This window comes from Nycticebus coucang, chromosome 1 (assembly GCF_027406575.1).
Source record: "Nycticebus coucang isolate mNycCou1 chromosome 1, mNycCou1.pri, whole genome shotgun sequence".
NCBI lineage: Eukaryota > Metazoa > Chordata > Mammalia > Primates > Lorisidae > Nycticebus > Nycticebus coucang.
The window spans coordinates 190,155,328-190,174,770 of record NC_069780.1 but is presented as its reverse complement, the minus strand read 5'-3'; the positions used below and the strand labels follow the sequence as shown (position 1 = coordinate 190,174,770).

At 43.2% G+C, this 19,443-nt stretch overlaps 2 protein-coding genes and 1 long non-coding RNA gene across 8 annotated transcripts in view; 1 reads left to right on the top strand and 2 right to left on the bottom strand.

The window, feature by feature from the left end:
• The window catches only part of CFAP90 (cilia and flagella associated protein 90), a 14,317-nt gene extending 11,253 nt beyond the window's left edge, over positions 1–3,064 (bottom strand). Inside the window, exon 1 of one of the 2 annotated variants that reach the window (XM_053596674.1) lies at positions 2,481–3,064. In XM_053596674.1, coding sequence (XP_053452649.1) covers positions 2,481–2,888 — 408 coding nt within the window. In that variant the 5' untranslated portion in view covers positions 2,889–3,064. The remainder of the gene's footprint in view (positions 1–2,480) is intronic. The other variant, XM_053596667.1, reaches the window with a different exon arrangement.
• A 3,916-nt stretch (positions 3,065–6,980) lies between these two features.
• On the top strand, positions 6,981–10,605 carry LOC128587205 (uncharacterized). Its single transcript, XR_008380549.1, has 3 exons — positions 6,981–7,513; positions 7,842–8,027; positions 8,064–10,605. It is a non-coding gene; the product is annotated as an uncharacterized LOC128587205 (long non-coding RNA).
• Positions 9,125–19,382, bottom strand: FASTKD3 (FAST kinase domains 3). 5 transcript variants are annotated; one of them, XM_053593088.1, is made up of 7 exons: positions 19,330–19,382; positions 16,935–18,412; positions 16,190–16,275; positions 12,673–12,847; positions 11,178–11,247; positions 10,736–10,850; positions 9,125–9,258 (listed from the first exon to the last, which is right to left on the bottom strand). In XM_053593088.1, the coding sequence occupies exons 2-7, from the start codon at positions 18,358–18,360 to the stop codon at positions 9,160–9,162; spliced, it is 1,971 nt and encodes a 656-aa protein (XP_053449063.1). In that variant the 5' UTR covers positions 18,361–18,412; positions 19,330–19,382; the 3' UTR covers positions 9,125–9,159. The 5 variants fall into 5 exon arrangements, 4 of the variants coding, with proteins under 4 accessions (XP_053449063.1, XP_053449071.1, XP_053449080.1 ...); XM_053593096.1 differs by lacking the exon at positions 19,330–19,382 and adding an exon at positions 19,193–19,301; XM_053593105.1 differs by lacking the exon at positions 19,330–19,382 and adding an exon at positions 18,909–19,043.
• Between the last annotated feature and the right edge of the window lie 61 nt (positions 19,383–19,443).

The window sequence follows — 19,443 nt, the reverse complement described above, 5'->3', positions numbered from 1 at the left end:
TATAAATGACACGTCTATGTCTCCCCATTCTGGATGTTAGAAAGTCCTTTGGTGTTCGGTAAAGGATGATTCCTGGTTTCTTGGTTAGAAGGAAACTTCTCACTGTGTCTTCACATGGGAGGAGGGGTAAGGGAGCTTATCTTTTTTTATAAGGATACAAATCCCATTCATGAGGGCTCCACCTTCATCCCGTTCTCCTCCCAAAGATCCTACCCCCTAATACCATCGCCTTTGGAGTTAAGATTTGAACACATTATTTTGAAGGGCAAAGACATTCATATCATAGTATTGACTTAAGAAAGAGAATTCTACACTGTACTGTTCCCACTCAGCTTAAATAAGCCTTGAAGTTATTTAAAATGAATTTAGGTACATTTGAGTCCTCTAGCAAACCTGTGATACAGAATTCACCCACTTTGTTCCACATGATGTCAAGGTTGGGAGAACCAGCTTTGGGGGCCAAGCAAACTAGGGAAAAGAGACACACCAGAGGTATGAAGTGACTTAGAAGGAGATGAAGAATGGGGCAGAATGCAGGGGTCAATGAGTGTATGTTCCTTGGCCAAATCCCCCAGCTGCCTAGTTTAATAAACAAAGCTTTACTAGAGCTCCCCAATCTCTTACTATTTGTTTAATATTACCTGGAGCTACCCTACAAGTTGAGTAATTTTGACAGAGACCCCATGAATTGCAAAGCCTAAAGCAGCTACTATCTGGTCCTTTATAGGAAAAGTTTCCCATCTCCTGCTCTAATACATTAGAGCACTCCAGGGATGGAACTTAAAACGAATTAATGCGAAGCTGCAAAGATATATTCAACATAAATGCCCTCTCTTTTCCTCTTCCGTGTTGCTCAAAGCAAAGCATAGGGGTACTCTTAGATACAGGAGATCCTCCCTGGGAGCAGGCTGGGTTTAAGGTTGCTGTATCAGTTTGCCATGGTTGCCAAAACAAAGCACCATAGCAGAGGGGCTTAAACAATAGACATCCTCTCACAGCTGTGGGAGCTGGAAGCATGGAATGGGGAGTCAGCAGGAGGGCTGTGCAGGAAGGACCTGCTGCAGGCCTCTCTCCTCGCTGGTGGACGGCTGTCTGCTCCTCTAGTCTCCTCACACCATCTTCCATAAGTGTGCCTGTTTCCAGATCTCCCCCTTTCCTGAGGACACCCTTCAGCTTGGATTAAGGCTCACCAGATGACCTCACTTCAATTTGATCACCTCCATAAAATTTTATCCCCAAATAAGCTCACATTCGGAAGCTCTGGGGATTAGAACTCCGAAATACAAATGTCAGGGGACACAGTTCAACCCACAGCATTTTCGAAACTAGAAACGATCGCTTCTGTTGGTACAGCTCTGGGTGGCAAGTACACCTGTGGGCCTAGCCTGACCGGAGTGGGGGTTTATTTGGAATCTGGGATGGGGGTGGCAGGAAGGAGGATAGGAAGGAAACACTTGGGAATACTGAACAGCATGAGGCAACGACCTCCTTTCTCCCTGGTTAATCTCTCCCTTTCTCTGGGCACTTAACGCAGCTGGTAGCTGGAATATGAAAGGCCGGTCCCAGTTACCCCTACAGGCTGAGAGACCCCCACCAGTGTCCCTTTTAAGTAAAGACCCCCCTCACCTGCACCTTGAGCAAGACACACTGGCAACCTTTAGGGACAACGACCAGAAGAGAAGAAAGGGATATTTGGCCCTGGTTCAGTTTTGAATTTTTGCTGCTGCTTCTGCTTTTGGCTGCGGGTGGGCGGAGCCTGGTGGGCTGGGCAGACCCGCAGCGGCGTCCTGCCCGGGAAGCGCAGGCCCCAGCCGGAATCCGAGGACCACGCCCCGTCCAGCTGCCCCTGCAGGCGGCTCCTCAGATCTTCCTCCTTGTTTTCCTCGGTTTGTAGGCGAGCAGAGGGTTTTCCACGTCCCGGACCACCGGAGCACAGTCACTACTCCCCGGCCTTCTTTTCCTTGCTACCCGCGGCCTGCCTCAGCCAGACCCCACAGGAAGCCGTGCCCGCCAGATCTTGGGCAAAGGCGGCCACCTCGGTCTCGCGGCCGGAGCCAAAGTCCACCTCCCAGCGGCTCCCCTCCCTTCCCCAAAGAGCACCCCTCCTTATCCCACCCCTACAGGCCCTGAAATCCCGCACCCCACGCCCCAGCCCGTCCCTACTCGCCTCTGCCGGTGCCGGCTCAGCGCGCCCAGCGCGCACCGGCCCCTTCCCCAGTCTTCAGGCCTCCGCGGGCAGTTGTGGTAGCTGGATACTTGGGGTCTAGGTGGCTCGGCTGGGGACACCCTCCCTCTCGTCCCCGTCGCCCCTACACCCCTTAGTCTCCGCGCGCCCCGCCACGGCCTACGCCCGGACCCCAGGGCCGGCCCCTCCGGGGTGAGCCGCACCCCCAGGGCCCGAATGTCCCTAGGATCGGCTCCGGCCTCGAACCCGCCTCCCCACCCTCCTGCCTCCGACGGTCCCCGCAGCCGCCGCCCACCTTGCCCTGACGGTAGTAGTAGCTGTGCTCCTTGGGGTCCAGGCGCCGTGGGGGGATGTAGCTGAAAGCGGACTGCGCCGAGATGGGCGGAGGCCGGGTCTTGCCCCGCAGCGTGGCGGCCGTGATCTCCTCCTCTTCATCCTCCGCTGCCTCCTTCTCCTCCCCGCCGCGCGAGTCCGGTGGCCCCGTCGCGGCCATGGTCCGCTTTGCTAGTCCAAGGGGCCAGCCGAGTCCACCAGCCGCCGCTGCAGGCTGCCCAGCGGCCGCGTTCGGCCAGCGCCGGTGTTTGACGGTTGCCTGGAAACCGCGGCCCGGATACACCGAGCTGTTGGTCCAAGGCTCCGGGTGGTGCTGCGCTGTGGAGTCTCCCGAGGTCGGCCGCTCTCCTAGGCAAGATTTAAGATTCATTTTCTCTCACTCTCCCTCCCTCCCTCCCATGCCTTCTTTATCCTAATAACGCATCACCTATGAGCCGGGCATGAATCAAATACCTTTCTACCATGTCCCCCAGCCCTAAGGATCACATCAGCCTCATTGGGACCAGCTGGAGGGGTTGGTTGGCACTGGGAGACAAAGCACCGCCTCCCGTCCACCTCAAGTGAAGGAAAAGGGGCTCCCATCCTTCTCCCTGGGGCAGAAGTCATGAACCCACGACTCAGGGGTTTTTTGGCCTCATGTACATCTTCCACCTCTCTCAACATTTTCCAAAGACAAGGCACAGGAAGTTACTTAATGGTTACAAGATTTTGCAAGTTGTGCACAGGTGACCTGGCATGGAAAGGTGAAAGCCGATCAGACCAATCATCTTGGGAACTCAGCTACAACAGACCAAACATTTCACCATAAAATCTTTTTGCACAACGGGACAGATGTGAATCTGGTAATTTTAACTTAAGTAGATGATTTCTTTTTCTTTTTTTTATGCACCAGGCATTCTCAAACTTTTTAAACAGGGGGCCGGTTCACTGTTCCTCAGACCGTTGGAGTGCCGGACTATACTTAAAAAAAAAAATTATTAGCAAATTCCTATGCACACTACACATATCTTATTTTGAAGTAAAAAAAAAAAAAACAAAACAGGAACAAATACAATCACACTGCCTTATGTGGCCCACGGGCCGCAGTTTGAGGACCCCTGCAAGAGCTTTAGAAGGCAAAGCTACCTGCGTCTTTTTCATCTTGGGTGGCTCAAGTCTGGCTTACAGAAGAGCTCAACAAATATCTGGTGATTGAATGAATGGATACAGATGCCATAGCTGGGCCTTCCTCTAGCAGATGAGTCTGAGATGAGGAACTGGGCACTCTTGGTTTATCTGAAGGGTAATTCCAGAGAGCAAGAAAGAAGATACAAGGGGAGCGAGAAGCAGATTGCCATGGTCAGGAGTCAGGATTCACTACCCAGATCACTGCTGAGGACACCCGGCCTCGGCAATGCCCAGAACCTTCTGGGAAGCCTAGAGAACCACCTTGCCTCGTCACCAGCAGTAGGTCAACACGGAGGCAGGTTTTATGTCTTGGTCCCATCCCAACTGGTTGAAGCTCTCCCCTTGGACTGTTACTCCTGAACCTGCGTGACCCTTGCCCTAGGACCTCCTCCCCTTGGTGTGAGAGGAGGACAGGGCATCTACGTGAGGTGAATTATAGCCACATGGAGTGGTTCCCCCATGGTGAGGGTGGAATCACATGTGGGGCCAAGAGGATTCAGGGCCAGCGAAAAATGAAACCATAGCTCAGGTAGACTTTGATTAGTAAGAGGTTTTAGTTCCTTAAAAAATTCTTTTCCTATATGATTCTATTTTGCATTCCAGGGACACGAGGCTGGTATGTTTAAGTTCCTCACATTGGTAACTGGTACTTGCAAAATGTATGCAGGGCAAGGGAGGATAAAGAAAGCATAAAAACCCTCCCCTCAAAGGAGGCAAACTATAATAAAGAATAAGGGTAGAAACTCGCATGAACGTACAGACTGGGTCCAGGGGTCAGATCAGCCCCGGTGTCTCAAACGACATCAGTTTACAGACTGTGCCACCTCCAAATGCCATTCCAGCATCACGGAATTTACACCAGTGCTCAGATCCGACATTCTGTGTCATTTTGCACTGCGGTGACGTGGGGTGACCGAGTGTCGGCAATGCTGGGATGCCCATCTGCCAGGACCATGCTGCCTGCGTCTCCCCCATGAGACATGTGGCAAACACACTGGGGGGCTCTGTGGGCGGTTCACAGGAGTACCTGAGGTGCAGAGTCCACACTGCAGCTGAAATCTTTTGCTGTTTCTCTTATATCTGAACAAGAGGGAAGCTTTTGAGAGACATGGTAGAAAGTAGTTTTTCCTGTTAATTTGAGGCAAGGAAGCAGAGACCAAAGAAGGCAGCTGTCACATCCCACTAGCTGTGACTTCCGTACATCTCACAGGCCATATGTGTGGTTTAGCCTGAGTTCTCCCAAACTCAGATGTTTTTGGCTGGGAAGACCATCTACTCCGTTTCCCTGAAAATAAGACAGTGTCTTATTTTAAGGTGTGCTCCCAAAGATGCACTAGGTCTTATTTTCAGGGCATGTCTTATCTTTCCCGTAAGTAGGTCTTATTTTCAGAGGATGTCTTATTTTCGAGGAAACAGGGTAGTTCATTATGCTGGTGAGAAGACTGAGATGAAGGGAAGTGAAGGGAGGGAAGTGAAGCACCGTAACCAGGGTGCTAGGATGCTCCACCTGAAAGGTGTACAGAATATCTGGAGATGGAGGGGCTCAGGTGAGGGCTGGCAGACCACGCGGGGGCAGAGCCCTGGCCTGAAAAGCACCATGCATTAGCCAGAGACTCTCCACCAGCACAGCCAGTCAGCTGGGAAACTGAGCATTGTGCACCTCTGTTAACTGGTGGGAGAGGAGGGAAAAAAGCCTGTGAGGACATCAAAATACTCTTTTCTCTCTCTTTTTTAATCTCCTGTTGAAAATGCTAAGGATTTAAAATAAGATTATCTCCATTTTAAATTTAAAAGTTTTCACAATTATTCTGTTCTTAAATTGCACTTTAAATTCATATAAGTGGTCCAATACAATTAGATTTTAATTCACACAATCTAAAATATCTTAAAATTAATTGGAGTAGGACTCGGTGCAGTGACTCATGCCTGTAATTCTAGCACTCTGGGGGACGAAGGCAGGAGGATTGCTTGAGCTCAGGAGTTCAAGACCAGCTTAAGCAAGAGTGAGACCCTATTTCTACTAAAAATAGAAACAATTAGCTAGGCCTGGTGGCACGTGCCTGTACTCCCTGCTACTCAGGAGGCTGAAGCAGGAGGATTGCCTGAGTTCAGGAGTTTGAGGTTGTAGGTTGCAGTGAGCTAGCCTGGGCAACAGAATGAGACGTCATGGAAAAACAATTATTAATTGAAGTAAGAATTTCTCAACATTTGGTATATTTTCCTAACAGTTCAGAGAGGAGTGGATATAGATACATGTGTGTAAATAGCAGGATAAAGACTGCCCATCTATGTGACCTAGCAAATTTTAGACTCAAGGACACAAGCTCATAATCTGCCAGCACTGGTCTCCAAATTTCCTGCCGGTGCTATTGAACAGTGACAATAATAGCCTCATCTTGGCTCCTAGAAGGACACTATTGTCCATGTTCCAAAAGTATCACGGACACTAGCAGGGTCTACGGTGGGGTTAAGCAAGCCTTTCACTTTTTTGATGCCTCCACCCTGTTAAAAAGACATAAATATTGTTAGTAAATTTAGTAAACTTAGTAAACTAAGTTTTCCCTACAGGCTGACTCATCCAATTGATGTCCTATCAACGGAAAGGAAGCCCTACTCTGTAAAATAAATTTTTATTTTTATTTTATTTTGTTTTATTATTTTATTTTTTTGAGACAGGCCTCACTTTGTCACCCTTGGTAGACAGTCATGATGTCATAGCTCACAGCAACCTCAAATTCTTGGGCTCAAGCAATTCTCTTGCCAGGAAGCTGAGAAAGGAGATCAGACGTGCCCCATCATGTCCCCTCCCTTCTTAGAGATGTCCTTTAGACTTGTTAACAGTCCCAAGGCTATGCAAGACCCACCTGCAGGTCCTCAATGTATACAACAACCTCTTGAGTTTGGGCATCCATCTAGTACTTTGTCTCTGATTAACAAATGCTTAATCAAACATTTCTTTTCACTGATTCTTGGCCTTTTAGACAAAGCCTTTTTTTGCCAACTGCCAACTGAAGAGTCTTTAAACTGCATGGAGGGACTCATGGATTCACTATTATGTGTTCACAATTTTCCATAATAAAAGTAAAAAATGGTAGATTTGTTAAGAGGTATTGTTTTTTGTAAACACCAGAGCCCAAAATATCAGTTCAACCCACAAGCAGTGCTGCACTCTGTGCTGAGAGGGAGTTGGGGCAGGGGAAGTGCTTGCTTTTGCTGAAAAATGAGATTATAAGAAGGCATAATTTCTTCAGATAAACCCCCGCAGCCGGAAGACATCAACATGAATTGGTCAGGTTTATTGACTGCTGCTGGTGGTTGGGGGGACACATAGACCGCAGCCAGAGGGACTAAAAGGCATCGAAACAAAGGAATAGGCTGGGTTATGGCAGGATCTCGGGAGGGTGGATTTAGGCAACAATTAACGAAGCTGACTTGGAGAGACTGAAAACACAGCAAGTTTGTGAGTCGGAATTAACATTAAGCCTGGCCTAGAAGCTGCCTCACGACCCTCAAAGAGAAGATGAATGTGGACTGTTGTCTTCCAAACTCCCATATCCAGAGCTCTGCACTTGGGTGGCAAACTGAGATCATTTCTCTATGTCAAAATGACCCAGGGGCTCAGATCTGGTGGCAATCGTGGAATGTTCCATTTTATTGATTTGATTTCAAACAGCAAAGGTTCTAGAAAACAATTTTTCTCAGCACTATGTCCTTGATGCTAATTAACAATGGCAGTTGTCACAGGCTCCTACTGGCAATCCTTGAAGTAACGAGTCAGCCACATTCCTTTTTCCAGAACATTCCTTCCATGAACCCCTACCACGAGCTGTATGATAAAGTTTAACAGAGAATGAATGACAACAGAGGTGCCGGTAATATTAATAACACCCAATGCCTACCATTTTCCAGATACTGGGCTAACCTACTTACAAGGTGTTTTTCATTTCACTCTCCTGCACTAAGTTATTTAGACTCCAGCTGGATCAGAGTGTATTTGTGGGTTGGGCAAATCTCAGCTGAGCCAGGACCCTCAGGACCCCTTCCTTGTTTTCCCACAACTTTGGTCTAATATGATGAATTTTGCTCTTCCCTAGCTTTTCTTCTAACAAATATTTACCAAACGTCCACATGCACTAAGTGTTAACAAGACTCAAAGGTAGGATCCTCTTCTCCAAGGAACTCCCAGTCCAGCAGGCATCTTTTCATCACCTACTTTCTCCTGCCTAGGCCTGGAAGGGAAGGAACACTGCCTGTTTTGTTCAGATGAACTGTCAGCACCCTCTTTCACAACTCCTGCCTGCCTGCCATCTACACACACACACACACCCACAGGCACATGCACGTGACACAGACACACACACTCACACACACGCACGAGCGCACACATACACACAATTCACTCTCCCCTCTGGGGATCACTGGGTTTCAACAGCCGGCAGTCTAATCAATATGCTGAACTTTGCTGCCCCCTAGAGATAGCCCCAAAGAATATCACTATTGCTTCAAGAGTTAGGCTTGAAATGATTTTTTGTCACCCATTTTCCTTTCCTTGCTTTACTTTTTTTTTTTCATTTCTTTCTTTTCTTTGCTTTACTTTCGAAGACTTACAAAACAAGGTTATGCCCTGCTCAAAAATATTATAAAATATATATTACCAAGAGCTATGAGCTTGGACACGTAATCACAACTGACACTTTCACATCCCTTTTGCTTAATAGATGTAAAAATGCAGAACATGAAGATTTAGTTTATGAGAACTTGGCTTTATAATTTTACAGGGATTATCAAATTCATCCAGTTGGTGAAACCAGCAACTTTTTATTAGTCTAAATTACCTTCATAACACACACACATAGAATAAACCCAATGGGTGGGTAAAGAACGCTCCAAGCTGTCCTTGTCCTTCACAGCATTTCTAACAGATCCTCATTACCTCTGTGTGGCTATTTAGTTGGTTAAGTCCCTTTCCCCTCTTGTGCTGTTAACCTCACCACATTTCAGGGTTGCATTTCACACCAAGGACAGCAGAGTTATGGAGAAAAGTACACAACACAGCAGGGTACCCCAGGGGCCAGGAAGGGAGTCAGAGCTCCCAAAAGGCAGAGTGAGATGCTAGAAAATAAAAATCTACAAAGAACAAAATATTACAGTTAGCAGATAATTATTACAACAAAAGATTTAAAAATAACATTCATTACATTTCTTTATTGTACATAATCAATTATTTGATGTACAAAAAGTACCTAGGTTACTAGTATTAAATTAAAATTACAACCAATTTTGAATTTATTACTGGTAAGTGTAGACATGGTATAAGGAAAATGATAGCCCCTTTCTAGATAACCCAACATAGAAAGGCATAGTGTAAATATAATTATGCAAAATGGATAATTCACATGATATTCTTTTTAAAATCCTAAGTCCCCCCAAACCCAGTTCTTTCAGCCAAGTTCTGAAGCCAATATTCCTTCCTGTTACCAATGAACACCAGTTCTTTGAGAAAATAGTTTTCTTTGTAAATATTCCACCAATTCTAGTCTTGATTTTAGCATCTCAACCTCATGATATGGGATCTGTAAAGGCAGAAAATAAAACTGGTCATAACCCTTCACAATCTGGGATCACTATAGCTTTGTTACCTTGTCTGTTCCTCACATCCTCTATACAGCAGAATGTGAGCTCCTGGAGGAAAAAGACCACCACCAGCTTACTCATCCTGCAGCCCCAGGGCCTGAACAGTGCCTGGCACAGAGGAGCTCAGTAAATAAACACTTGCCAAACAAATGAACATCTACATAAGAAATAAACAAGAGCCCTGTGCTCCAGGTGCTCACAATTAAGGTGGCACAAGTTAAATTACACAATAAATTAAAAAGCAAGCAGCAGGCTGGCGATCTAGTACTGAGAGGGAGCCGACATCTTATTGGACGAGGTGAGGGTCAGAGGAAGACACTCAGAGCCAGAGGGTGCAGCATGGGCAAAGCCTGAAAGACCAGACAGAACAGAGAGGCTCAGGAAAGGGAATGAGCGCTCAGCCCGGAGCACAGGGGCCGCGTAACAGACCATGTGCCTGGGCTCGGCTGCAGACAGCCTATGGAGGGTCTGGAATGTTAAATGTAGTCAAGGTTTTACTTCATCCTCCAAGCGGTAAAGAAACAATGAAGCGTTCTGAGCACACATGGGCATGATTAGCTTAAGGAAAATTAAATCTGGGAATGTCAAAGATAAGAGTGGAAAAGTCAGCAGGTCTGAAACCAGTGAGCAGACTAGTACAGGTAGCACAGGGCCTCAAACACCAAGTGTTGACAAACATTCTGGTTTTAGTGCATCATCCTGTTCATTTTTGTTCATTAAACCAGGAGAAAATTATAAGAAAAGAGATAACTCAGTAATTCTAAAAGGAGAGGTAAGCATAGTTTACAAAGTATGTCCCACTTTTGAAAAAGGAAAGCTTTGAAAATTCTGTATTTCAAAATAAGAGTCAAGAGACATTAGGCTAATTAACAAAGTTGGTACTTAAACCAGACATAAGATCCTTGGGTTCTTGGGCTGGCAAACATATAGTACTGTTTAAGTAAAATGGAGACTGGGCCTGAAAAATCCTTAAGCACACAAAGCCAGGTAGGTATTGAAAATAACCTTAACCTTGCTTAAAGAGCAAATGTTAGGTGAAGTTTAACTGGGGCTATTTCTTGTAAATGCTTCTATTAGAGAACAACAGTACTTAAGCTCAACCAATCAGAAGCATGCCACAAACCTATAATTATGTAAGCAGAGTCTTTCTCCAGGACAGATCACATAAGGCAACTACGTAATTGTAACCAACCGGATACTGTGTTCTTCCTATGGAAGACTCCCCAATGCTCCCTGGGCCAGTGCCCAAATCACTTGTGGTTCTGGGCTGTCAGATTTGTGAGCCAGTGTCTGTTCAAATAAATTCTTTAAAATGTTATTGTGCCTCAGTTTACTTCTAACAATAACCTAAAAAAAGGAAATCTGAATTAGGAATTACTTTTAGGAAAAAAAAAAAAAAAAGAGGTGAAACTCTACCTGTACAACTTCATAGCCAATTAACTGCAAGTGTCTTTGTTTAATAGCTTCTTTGCCCAATAAGTGATTGCTATTAGGGCAAAATCTTTTTGGACCATCAATGCACAGAGCGACCCTGAAAAATTGAAAAAGAGAAAAACACTTAATTTTGAAAGTAATCCAAGATGTTTACATCATATATTGTTAGTCACCAGTGATAAGTAATCATTTTCAAGTAGATTACAAGTAGGTTATCTTTTAATCTGTAGAAAAAGCATTCAATTTTAGTAATATTAATATTTATAAAATATTACAGGGAATTTCCAAAGATGGTATCTTGAAAATTAATATTTTAATTTCCAGAATTGTCAATTTTTTTACCTTAAGAAAAAGATAATTGCTTATTCATCTTGACAAGACTTGTAAAGTCTTACAACATGAAAACCACAATAATTGTCTTTACCTTTTATAGACATCTTCATCAACTGTAGATGGCAATACAAATCCTTCTTCATCTAATTTAATTTCCACATCTGGTGAGAGAAGAAAGGGAAAATCCTTCGTGGGATACCCTCACAAACACTATCTTCCTGCGTTCCTCTGTTGTTTTATTTCTTCCACATTGCATTTATCAAGGGGGCTGAGGGCTGCAAAGTAATGACCACAACCAAAGAATGGTGAGAATTTTAATTTAATTGGCTTTATGATCAACCGAGTCAGCCTTAAACTAAGAAGGCTCAAGGACACGAAAACAAAAAGTCAGTCCTCACATTATCTGGGTATGACAAGAATGAAATGCATGTCCAGTTTCCCCTTACAGTAAGAGGCTGGGCTCCTTCAATCAAGAAAGTAAAAAAAAAAAAAAAAACCCTTAAGTTTAGCAAAGTGAAGACACTATGCAAGTCAGAACTTCACCAAGCACCGTGCAGCCCCTCCATTTTAAGTAAAGCATCCTATATCCCTACACGTGGACCATGGGCAGGGACAGACTTCCCTGCCCTCCCCTCAGCTGACAGTCCCTTTTGTAAAATGAAGAGTGGCATCTGATCATGGGAGGTCTACAAACAGCTATCCTTTATGAGACTTTCACTCATGAGTTTAGAAGAATTGTAAGGGCACAAGGACTTGGACTCTCAGGTCCGCGCTGTCCAATGGATATTTATGTGACGTGGAAATGTTTGTACCTGCACTGCTCTGGTAGCCATGAGCCTCATGGAGCTACTGAACACTTGACATGTGAATGAGAAACTGAATTTTTTTCAACATTAATTAATTAAAAAGAAAACAAATTTTTTTGAGACAAAGTCTAATTTTGTCACCTTTGGTAGAATGCCCTGGTGTCATAGCTCACAGCAACCTCAAACTCCTGGGCTCAAGTGATCCTCTTGCCTCAACCTCCCAAGTAGCTCGGACTAGAGGCACCCACCACAACACGTGGCTATTTTTAGAGATGGGGTTTCACTCTTGCTCTGGATGGTCTCAACTCCTGAGCTCAGGTGATCCAGCCACCTTGGCCTCCCAGAGTGCTAGGATTACAGTGAGCCACCAGTGGCACCCTCCTAATTAATTTAAATTTGAACAGCCACATGTACTGCTACTATATTTGGAAAGTACAGGCTTAGCTTATAATAGCAGCTAACAAATACTGAACATTTACTATGTTCCTCAGTTAGTTCTTGAGCAAGTCTTTGAGGTCACTATTACACTCATTTCAAAGAATAGCTTAAACTCTGTCCAGTTTAAAGGGCATTCTGTTACTGTGTGTCAAATACGTGAGACTCAAACTCAAGTCCTGACTGTGCCGCTATTCTGCTAACCACTGTTTTAACACGTCTTCAGGGAAGGAATTATTCCATTTTTTATTTCCAGAGAACTTCTATTGCTACTAAGTCCCATATATTTCCAAAAGAGGGCAGGACACTTAGTTTTAAACCAACATAATTCCCTACACTACTTACCTATTGTATAACAATAAGGTGTTAACACTTTTGAAGCAAAATACAATCTTGCTCCTAAGAGGTCAATCAGTCCAAACATCACATATTTATAAAGGTGAAAATCCATGGGGGTCTCCAGGGAACAGCACGGAGTAAGAAATGATTTCACTTGATATTTAGAAAGAAGTTTCGTACCCTGAAAATCATATATGCAAACATGGCAAAGACACAGAACCAGAGAAAAAACTGAAGGTTACTTGAGTATAAAAGTTTGATACAAACTTACTTTATTGACAAAGATACCACAGGTATCTTTGACTATGAAAATATCTTGTTATAGTTTAACTATAATAGTTCAAAGAATCTTTTAAATATGTTTTAAAAGTAGTCACTGGATACCATGACCAGAAAGAAAGAGAAAGGTAAAAGGAGAGGGAAGAGGAAAGGGAAGAAAAGAAAAAACAGAAAAGGAAAAGAAAAAGAGAAAGCAAGAAAGAGAAAGGAAAAGTAAAGGGGCGGGGAAAAGGAAGGGCAGGAGGGAGAGACTGGGAAAAACGGCGGTGTGGGGGGAGAAAGAGGGAAAAGAAATGACTATGGTCACCGTTCAAAGAGAACATTTCTGGAACTCTCAGAGTTGCTTCGAGGGCCTTAAGTACACTCAAATCAGTTCCAAAGTTTTCGACTGACACGCAGAGGCTGCAGATGCTCATGAAGTACATGCTGACGTTTCTCTACAAACTGCATACCGTGACAGGATCAGGATAATTAGCTAGAAATTAGCTTTTCCTTGTGTTGGAAAGATTTGATATCCCCCTTCTAGCTATCTGAAACTATACAATAACATAGGTTAAGTATTCCTAATCCCCAAATCCAAAATTCAAAATGCTTCAAAATTTGAAACTTTTGAGCTCCGACAGAACGCTTTAAGGAAATGTTCAGTGGAACATTTTGGATTTTTGGATTAGAGAATGCTGAACTGTTTGTTAAGTATAATGCAAATATTTCAAAATCTGAAATTGGAAATACTTCTGCTACCAAGCATTTTGGATATGGAATACTCAACTTGTCATGGTAACAAGTTGTAACACGATAAAACAGTGCTGGCAAATTAGTTACCCATGTGGAGAAGAACTAAGTTAAACGTCTTATGTCCATCACAGACTATCAGAAATTCTGGGTGGTACAAACTGGTAACTGCAGTTAATATACTATATTCTTGAAAATGGCTCAGAACAGATTTTAGGTGCTCTCGTCTCAAAAAAAAGTGAGAACACACATGTCAGCAAGATTTATGTAGACATTATTCCACAACATACACATACTTCCAAATGTGGAATATATACGTGACTTTTATTTGTAAATCAAAATGTATAATAACAGTAAAAATAAATTCCATGTGGATTAAAGATCTACATAAAAAATATTATTTCAAAATATTTAGTAAAATATTTGTTAATGTAGCAGTGTTGAAATATATTGAGACAAGAAACGTATTTCACTACAGAAGACTTAAAAAGACACTGTAAGTACTATTAAATGTTTTAAATATTATAAACCAGAAGAAATACGTTCAACATGCTTAATAGTTAATATCTATTTTCAATGAATTTGTAAAAAAAAAAAAAGAAAACCTCAGGCCAGTCTCAGTGGTTCACTCCTGTAATCCCAGCACTCTGGGAGCCAAGGCAGGTAGATTGCTTGAGCTCAGGTGTTCAAGACTAGCAAGAGTGAGATCCTTTCCCAATTAAAAAAATCAAAAATCTAGCTGGGCATAGTGGTGCACACCTGTAGTCCCAGGTACTCAGGAGGCTCAGGCAAAAGGATCACTTGAACCAAGGAGTTTAAATAGAGCTTGCTGTGAGCTATATTGCCAAGGCACTCTACCCAGGAAGAAAGAGTGGGATTCTGTCTTTAAAAAAAAAAAAAAACAACCCCCCCCCCAAAAAAAAATAAAACAAAACAGACATGAGTGTTAAGACATAAAAGGCAATTTACAAAAAATGTAAATGGACAACATACATTTGAAAATATCCTAAACTTCCAAATTTAACGTTCTATAAAAAGCAATTTAAACATGTGATATGCCCTTTATCACTTTGTCAAATGACAAAAATTAAAGGGACTAGGAATACACTGCAGTAGAAGTGGGGGAGACGTGACCACCTTCATCATTATTGGGGAAATGTGACATCTACAACTATCATGGGAAAAAAAATCTGTCACTATCTATCAGATTACAGTTTACAGATTAAAAACCCCAAAAGGTTCCAATACGATTAGAAATGCAAGAATGTTCACTATTGTATTTCCAACAGAGACAAAAGTTAGGAAAAACCCAAAATCCATCAAGAGTAGAACGACAGGAAAACACACCATGGAATGTCATGCCTTTCTTAAAAAGGTCTAAGACTTCCTCACAGAAGGTCCACAGAATGCAAATTGCAGTTTTGATTAGTCAGTCCCATTCCATCAAGGAGAAAAAAAGGACAGTTTTTGGGGCATAGAAACTGCTGTTAACATTGTTCCTTTGTGTATGGAAGAAGATTGGGAGATTTATTTATCTTTATATACCTTAGTACTGTCTTTCTTTCTTTTTTTTTAAGACAGTCTGGCTCTGTTGCACATGCTGGAACAGAGGGTGCAATCTGTTCTCACAGCTCACAGCAGCCTCAAACTTCTGGGCACAAGCAATCCTCTCACCTCAGCTTTCCCAGTAGCCAGTACCACAGCCACACCTTACCAGGTCCAGCTAAGTTCCAGCTAAGTTTGCTCTCTTTCATAGACACAAGCTCTTACTATGTTGTTATACCCAGGCTAGTCTTGAACTCCTGGCTTTGAGAGATCCTCCTGCCTTAGTCTCCCAAAGGGGTGGGATTATACGCATCTGGCTTGCCTAAATTGTTTTGAAGACTAGAGTGATATTTTACCATTCTTGTACCTGATTCCACAAATCTAACTGGGAATCCGAATACTCAAACTGGGAATCCAAATCAAGTATGAAGAACCAGGCAGGGAATGCCAGTTGAGTGATGCTACTATTTCTGATACCATACTAGGTATGTAATATTTATGAGTCTGAATCTTTATGTACTTTATGGGAAGCGCAAACTCTATGCAAACTAAGTTCCATCAGTTAAGAGTGAAACTTCTGGCTTGGCTTAAAAATATACCACACTCACAGATAATTTAGATTTGTTCAGTCCAGACATCCACACATTGGTAACAAACATAAAACCCTTTAAAGCTCTCACAGAGAAGAATTTTGGAGTGCTATGATTCACATGCCTGCAGCACTTGATAAATACTTCTGAGAAATCCTACTCAGCAGGCAATGGAGCCTCAAGGGCAAGAACACAAAACAGGGTGAATTTATCAAAGAAAAGGCTATCCAGTGGCAACTAACGGTAAGTAAAGGAAAGATCTGCTTTTATAGGAGGTCAATGAGATACATCAAAAATGAAAAAACTTTTAACAATTTTAAGGGCAGACAAAAACACTTGCCTCCACAGGGAAGTAAAACCACAGTTTTTACTCTTACCTTATAGAAGGGGCATTCTAGAATTGAGGTTAAGTAAAGTTGGGTCAGTCGTGCCAGACTCAATCTGTCCAGATACAATTCCTCACCTGAAACAGAAAGCATCCTACTCACATTTAAGTCTTAATTTTGGTTCATACAACCAAAGAACATTGTGAACACACATAATTGATCTGTACATTCCGGGAGTGATGTGCTTTTAAATGACACTGGGAAATAAACCTTTTAGAATGAATTAGGCCCTCACCTTACCACCATTTCATTGACTTCTAAAAACCCAATCTCTCAGCTACAGAATTAAAAGGTACAAAATATAGTCACAGAATTAGCAGAAATTTCCTTTAACAGTGGAGATCAAGAAATTTGACATAATTGGGTTGCTCCGAATTAAGATGAATATCACCCTCTCAAAAAGGAGGTAGTTTGCTCACTGATCACAGGTTCTAGCGTGTTACCGTGGCTATTACCACTGCCACCACCTCTCCAACCAGATTGCTACAATTTCTCAGCTAGGGCAGCAGAGTTCCATTAAGTGAAAACAGCTTTCCTCCCTCTACACAATGTCCTAACCATTAACTCGTGTTTACAGTAGCATCTATTAACTTCAGATTTCATCTTTAGATTACCATGGAAAAAAAAACCAACAAAAAAAAGACGATTGCTCAATGTAAATAATACAAATGTGACTTGAAACCATCACAAAAACAAAGGCGAATTTTTCAGTTATCAGAAGTTATAACCAACTCACCTTGAAGCTGTTGAAGGAAAAAAGGGCTGAATATTTTTGCCATAAAGTTGACTGGATGCCGTTCAATAAGCGAACATGAATGAAGAAGTTTCAATAGCGTTTTGGGTGGAAAATAATTAAAATGAGTGAATAGCATATTTTCTAGTTTCCTAAATAAAGCAGAGGCATTTGGTGGCAAATAATTGAGTTTTCCAAAAGGTTCAATTAATTTAGAAACCTGAGGAGGTGAAAATTTTTCTGATTGGCAAACGAACATTTCTGCCACTGCATTGAAGATGGGTTTTGAAAGAATCAGCTTCCTACCGCAGTACTCCATGACTCTGCTGACAACTTCAGGATCCAAGGAGAGACGGAGTGAAGTTACGTGTTCCTCCAGGGCTTTTGTAAATAATCTGTCATTGTGTCCAAAATACATGAAAGCCTCTAAGACTCTTCCAATTTCTTCATTAGTAAAATGTGCAATGTGCCCCACAACGTGTCTACCTAATTTTATAACCAGAGGAAGTGCCTGAGTTTGATCAAGAGCAACTAGGGCAGCGAGGATTTGGCTAACTGATGTAGCACTCAGGTTGGAAACTACTGAAAGGGAAAAGTTGTTTATCTTATTTAAAAACGTTTGGTGTTGGTCCACTTTCTCAGCACATGCCTGCAATATTCTATAAAGGGCCACAATATCCTCTGAGGTAAATGTTTTCAGTTTTTCACCTTGCAGTTGATGTAAAATCAGTTCTAGTGTCACACAATCTGGACCCTGCAGTCTAATCAGACTTTCCCCAAGAGTACAAAGATGGTGAACTTTTAGGCTACCTCTTTGGAGACGATTCTGGCACTCTGCCACTAGTTTCAGTAACAAGGTACTTTGAGGACTGATATGCAACAGAATCAGAGATTGCAAAGCAGTTACCAAGCTAGTGTTTGACAGATGGGCAGGTTCCTGTTCAAACTGAAAGCATAAAGCTTGAAAGAGGCTATTCTCTAGTATTTCTTTTGGCAGCCTTTGATCTTTTTTTTCCAATTCACAAATCCGTCGTAAAGCTCCAGCTGCCATAGTATCAGGGAGAGTTTCCACTGCACTTACGAAACTTAACACTTCTTCTGATGAGGTGAAGCTATTTAGTTTCCTGTTAAATATCTGTTCATCCTCATTTTTAAGATTCTGTTCAAGCCTTTCCCAGTGACGTACTTGAGAGTATACCGGCTCACCAACAGGCTGAAGGTCATTTCCATTTTGTGAATGAAACATTTTATACCAGGCATGATGGACTCTTAACCTGAAAAGCTCAGGCTTCTGTGAACAGACACAAGGACACAGATGCTCCTTGACTATCTTGTAAACATGATTTATGGGTTGATTTTTTAGAGCAGCTCCATGTATCCAAAACTCAGACAAATGACAAAGGTTCCTCCGTAGGGTGATCAAAGCCATGCCATCAGATTCTCAACTTCTCTTGATTTTCTCAACTTCTCTTGGTTTGTAACTAAATTAGATAATTAAAAATATGGTCAAATACACAGACGACATGACTCACTCAACACGAATGCTTACAAAACTACAGTGGGTACTTGAAAAAAGAGGTAAAAATTTCCCACAAAAATATAAACGCCAAAAGAGGAGGATCTCTGAATCCTAGAGGTAGAATAGTGGCTGTCACCTACCAATACTCATCACTGTCACGTGGCCAGGCACTGTGGTGTTTTATGTCTACTAAGTTATATAAACTTTGTATTTTTATCGTCACTCTACACGAGGAAAAACTTGAACTACAGATACGTTACTCTGCTTAGTGCATGGAGTAGGTAAGTGGCAGAGCTGGGATTCAAACTCAAGTGGTCTAATTCTTAACAGTGCCTCTTAATATGTTGGCTGAAGAAAGGAATTGCATTTGGTTAGAAGTAAACCTATTAAAAAAAATAACGGGTAAAGTGGAGGAAAATGAGGATAATTAGCGCAAGGCAAGGGTAAAATGAGCTTACGAAGCCCTACGGTGTTGGTTTCCTCTCGATGTTAGGATTCAGCAAGGGTTGAAGGAAAAAGGTCTACCTTCGCAAACGGAAAAAAAGAATAAAAAAAAAAAGCCCAGAAAACCAAATGTCAACCGGGAGGATGACCAGTCTTGAACTAAAACTCCCGCTGGGGGATTTGGGAATACGAGCGTGCAGGGCAGAAGGGACAGCGAGCCCCGGAGCCGCGCTCCCGCTGTCCCCCTGGAATGAAAGCGACCCACGGGCCGAGCACGCCCAAACGCGGCTCCCCGAACCTTTGCTAAGACACCGGGCAGGAGTCGCAGCCAGAGAAGGGACGGCCTGGGCAGAGCAGCGCCGGGTCCTAGCGACGCCAAGGGACGGCACCTGACCGGCAGGGCCAACCAAGCTGAGAGCCCGCGTGGACACCTACCGAAATCAGCCAGCCGAGCGTTCACAGAAGTTGTTGTGCCTCCTGCGCTTCCGTAGAAAAAGGCGGCGCCCGGCCCAGCAGGGCGCATGCGCAGACCCGAGAGGCCGCCCAGGC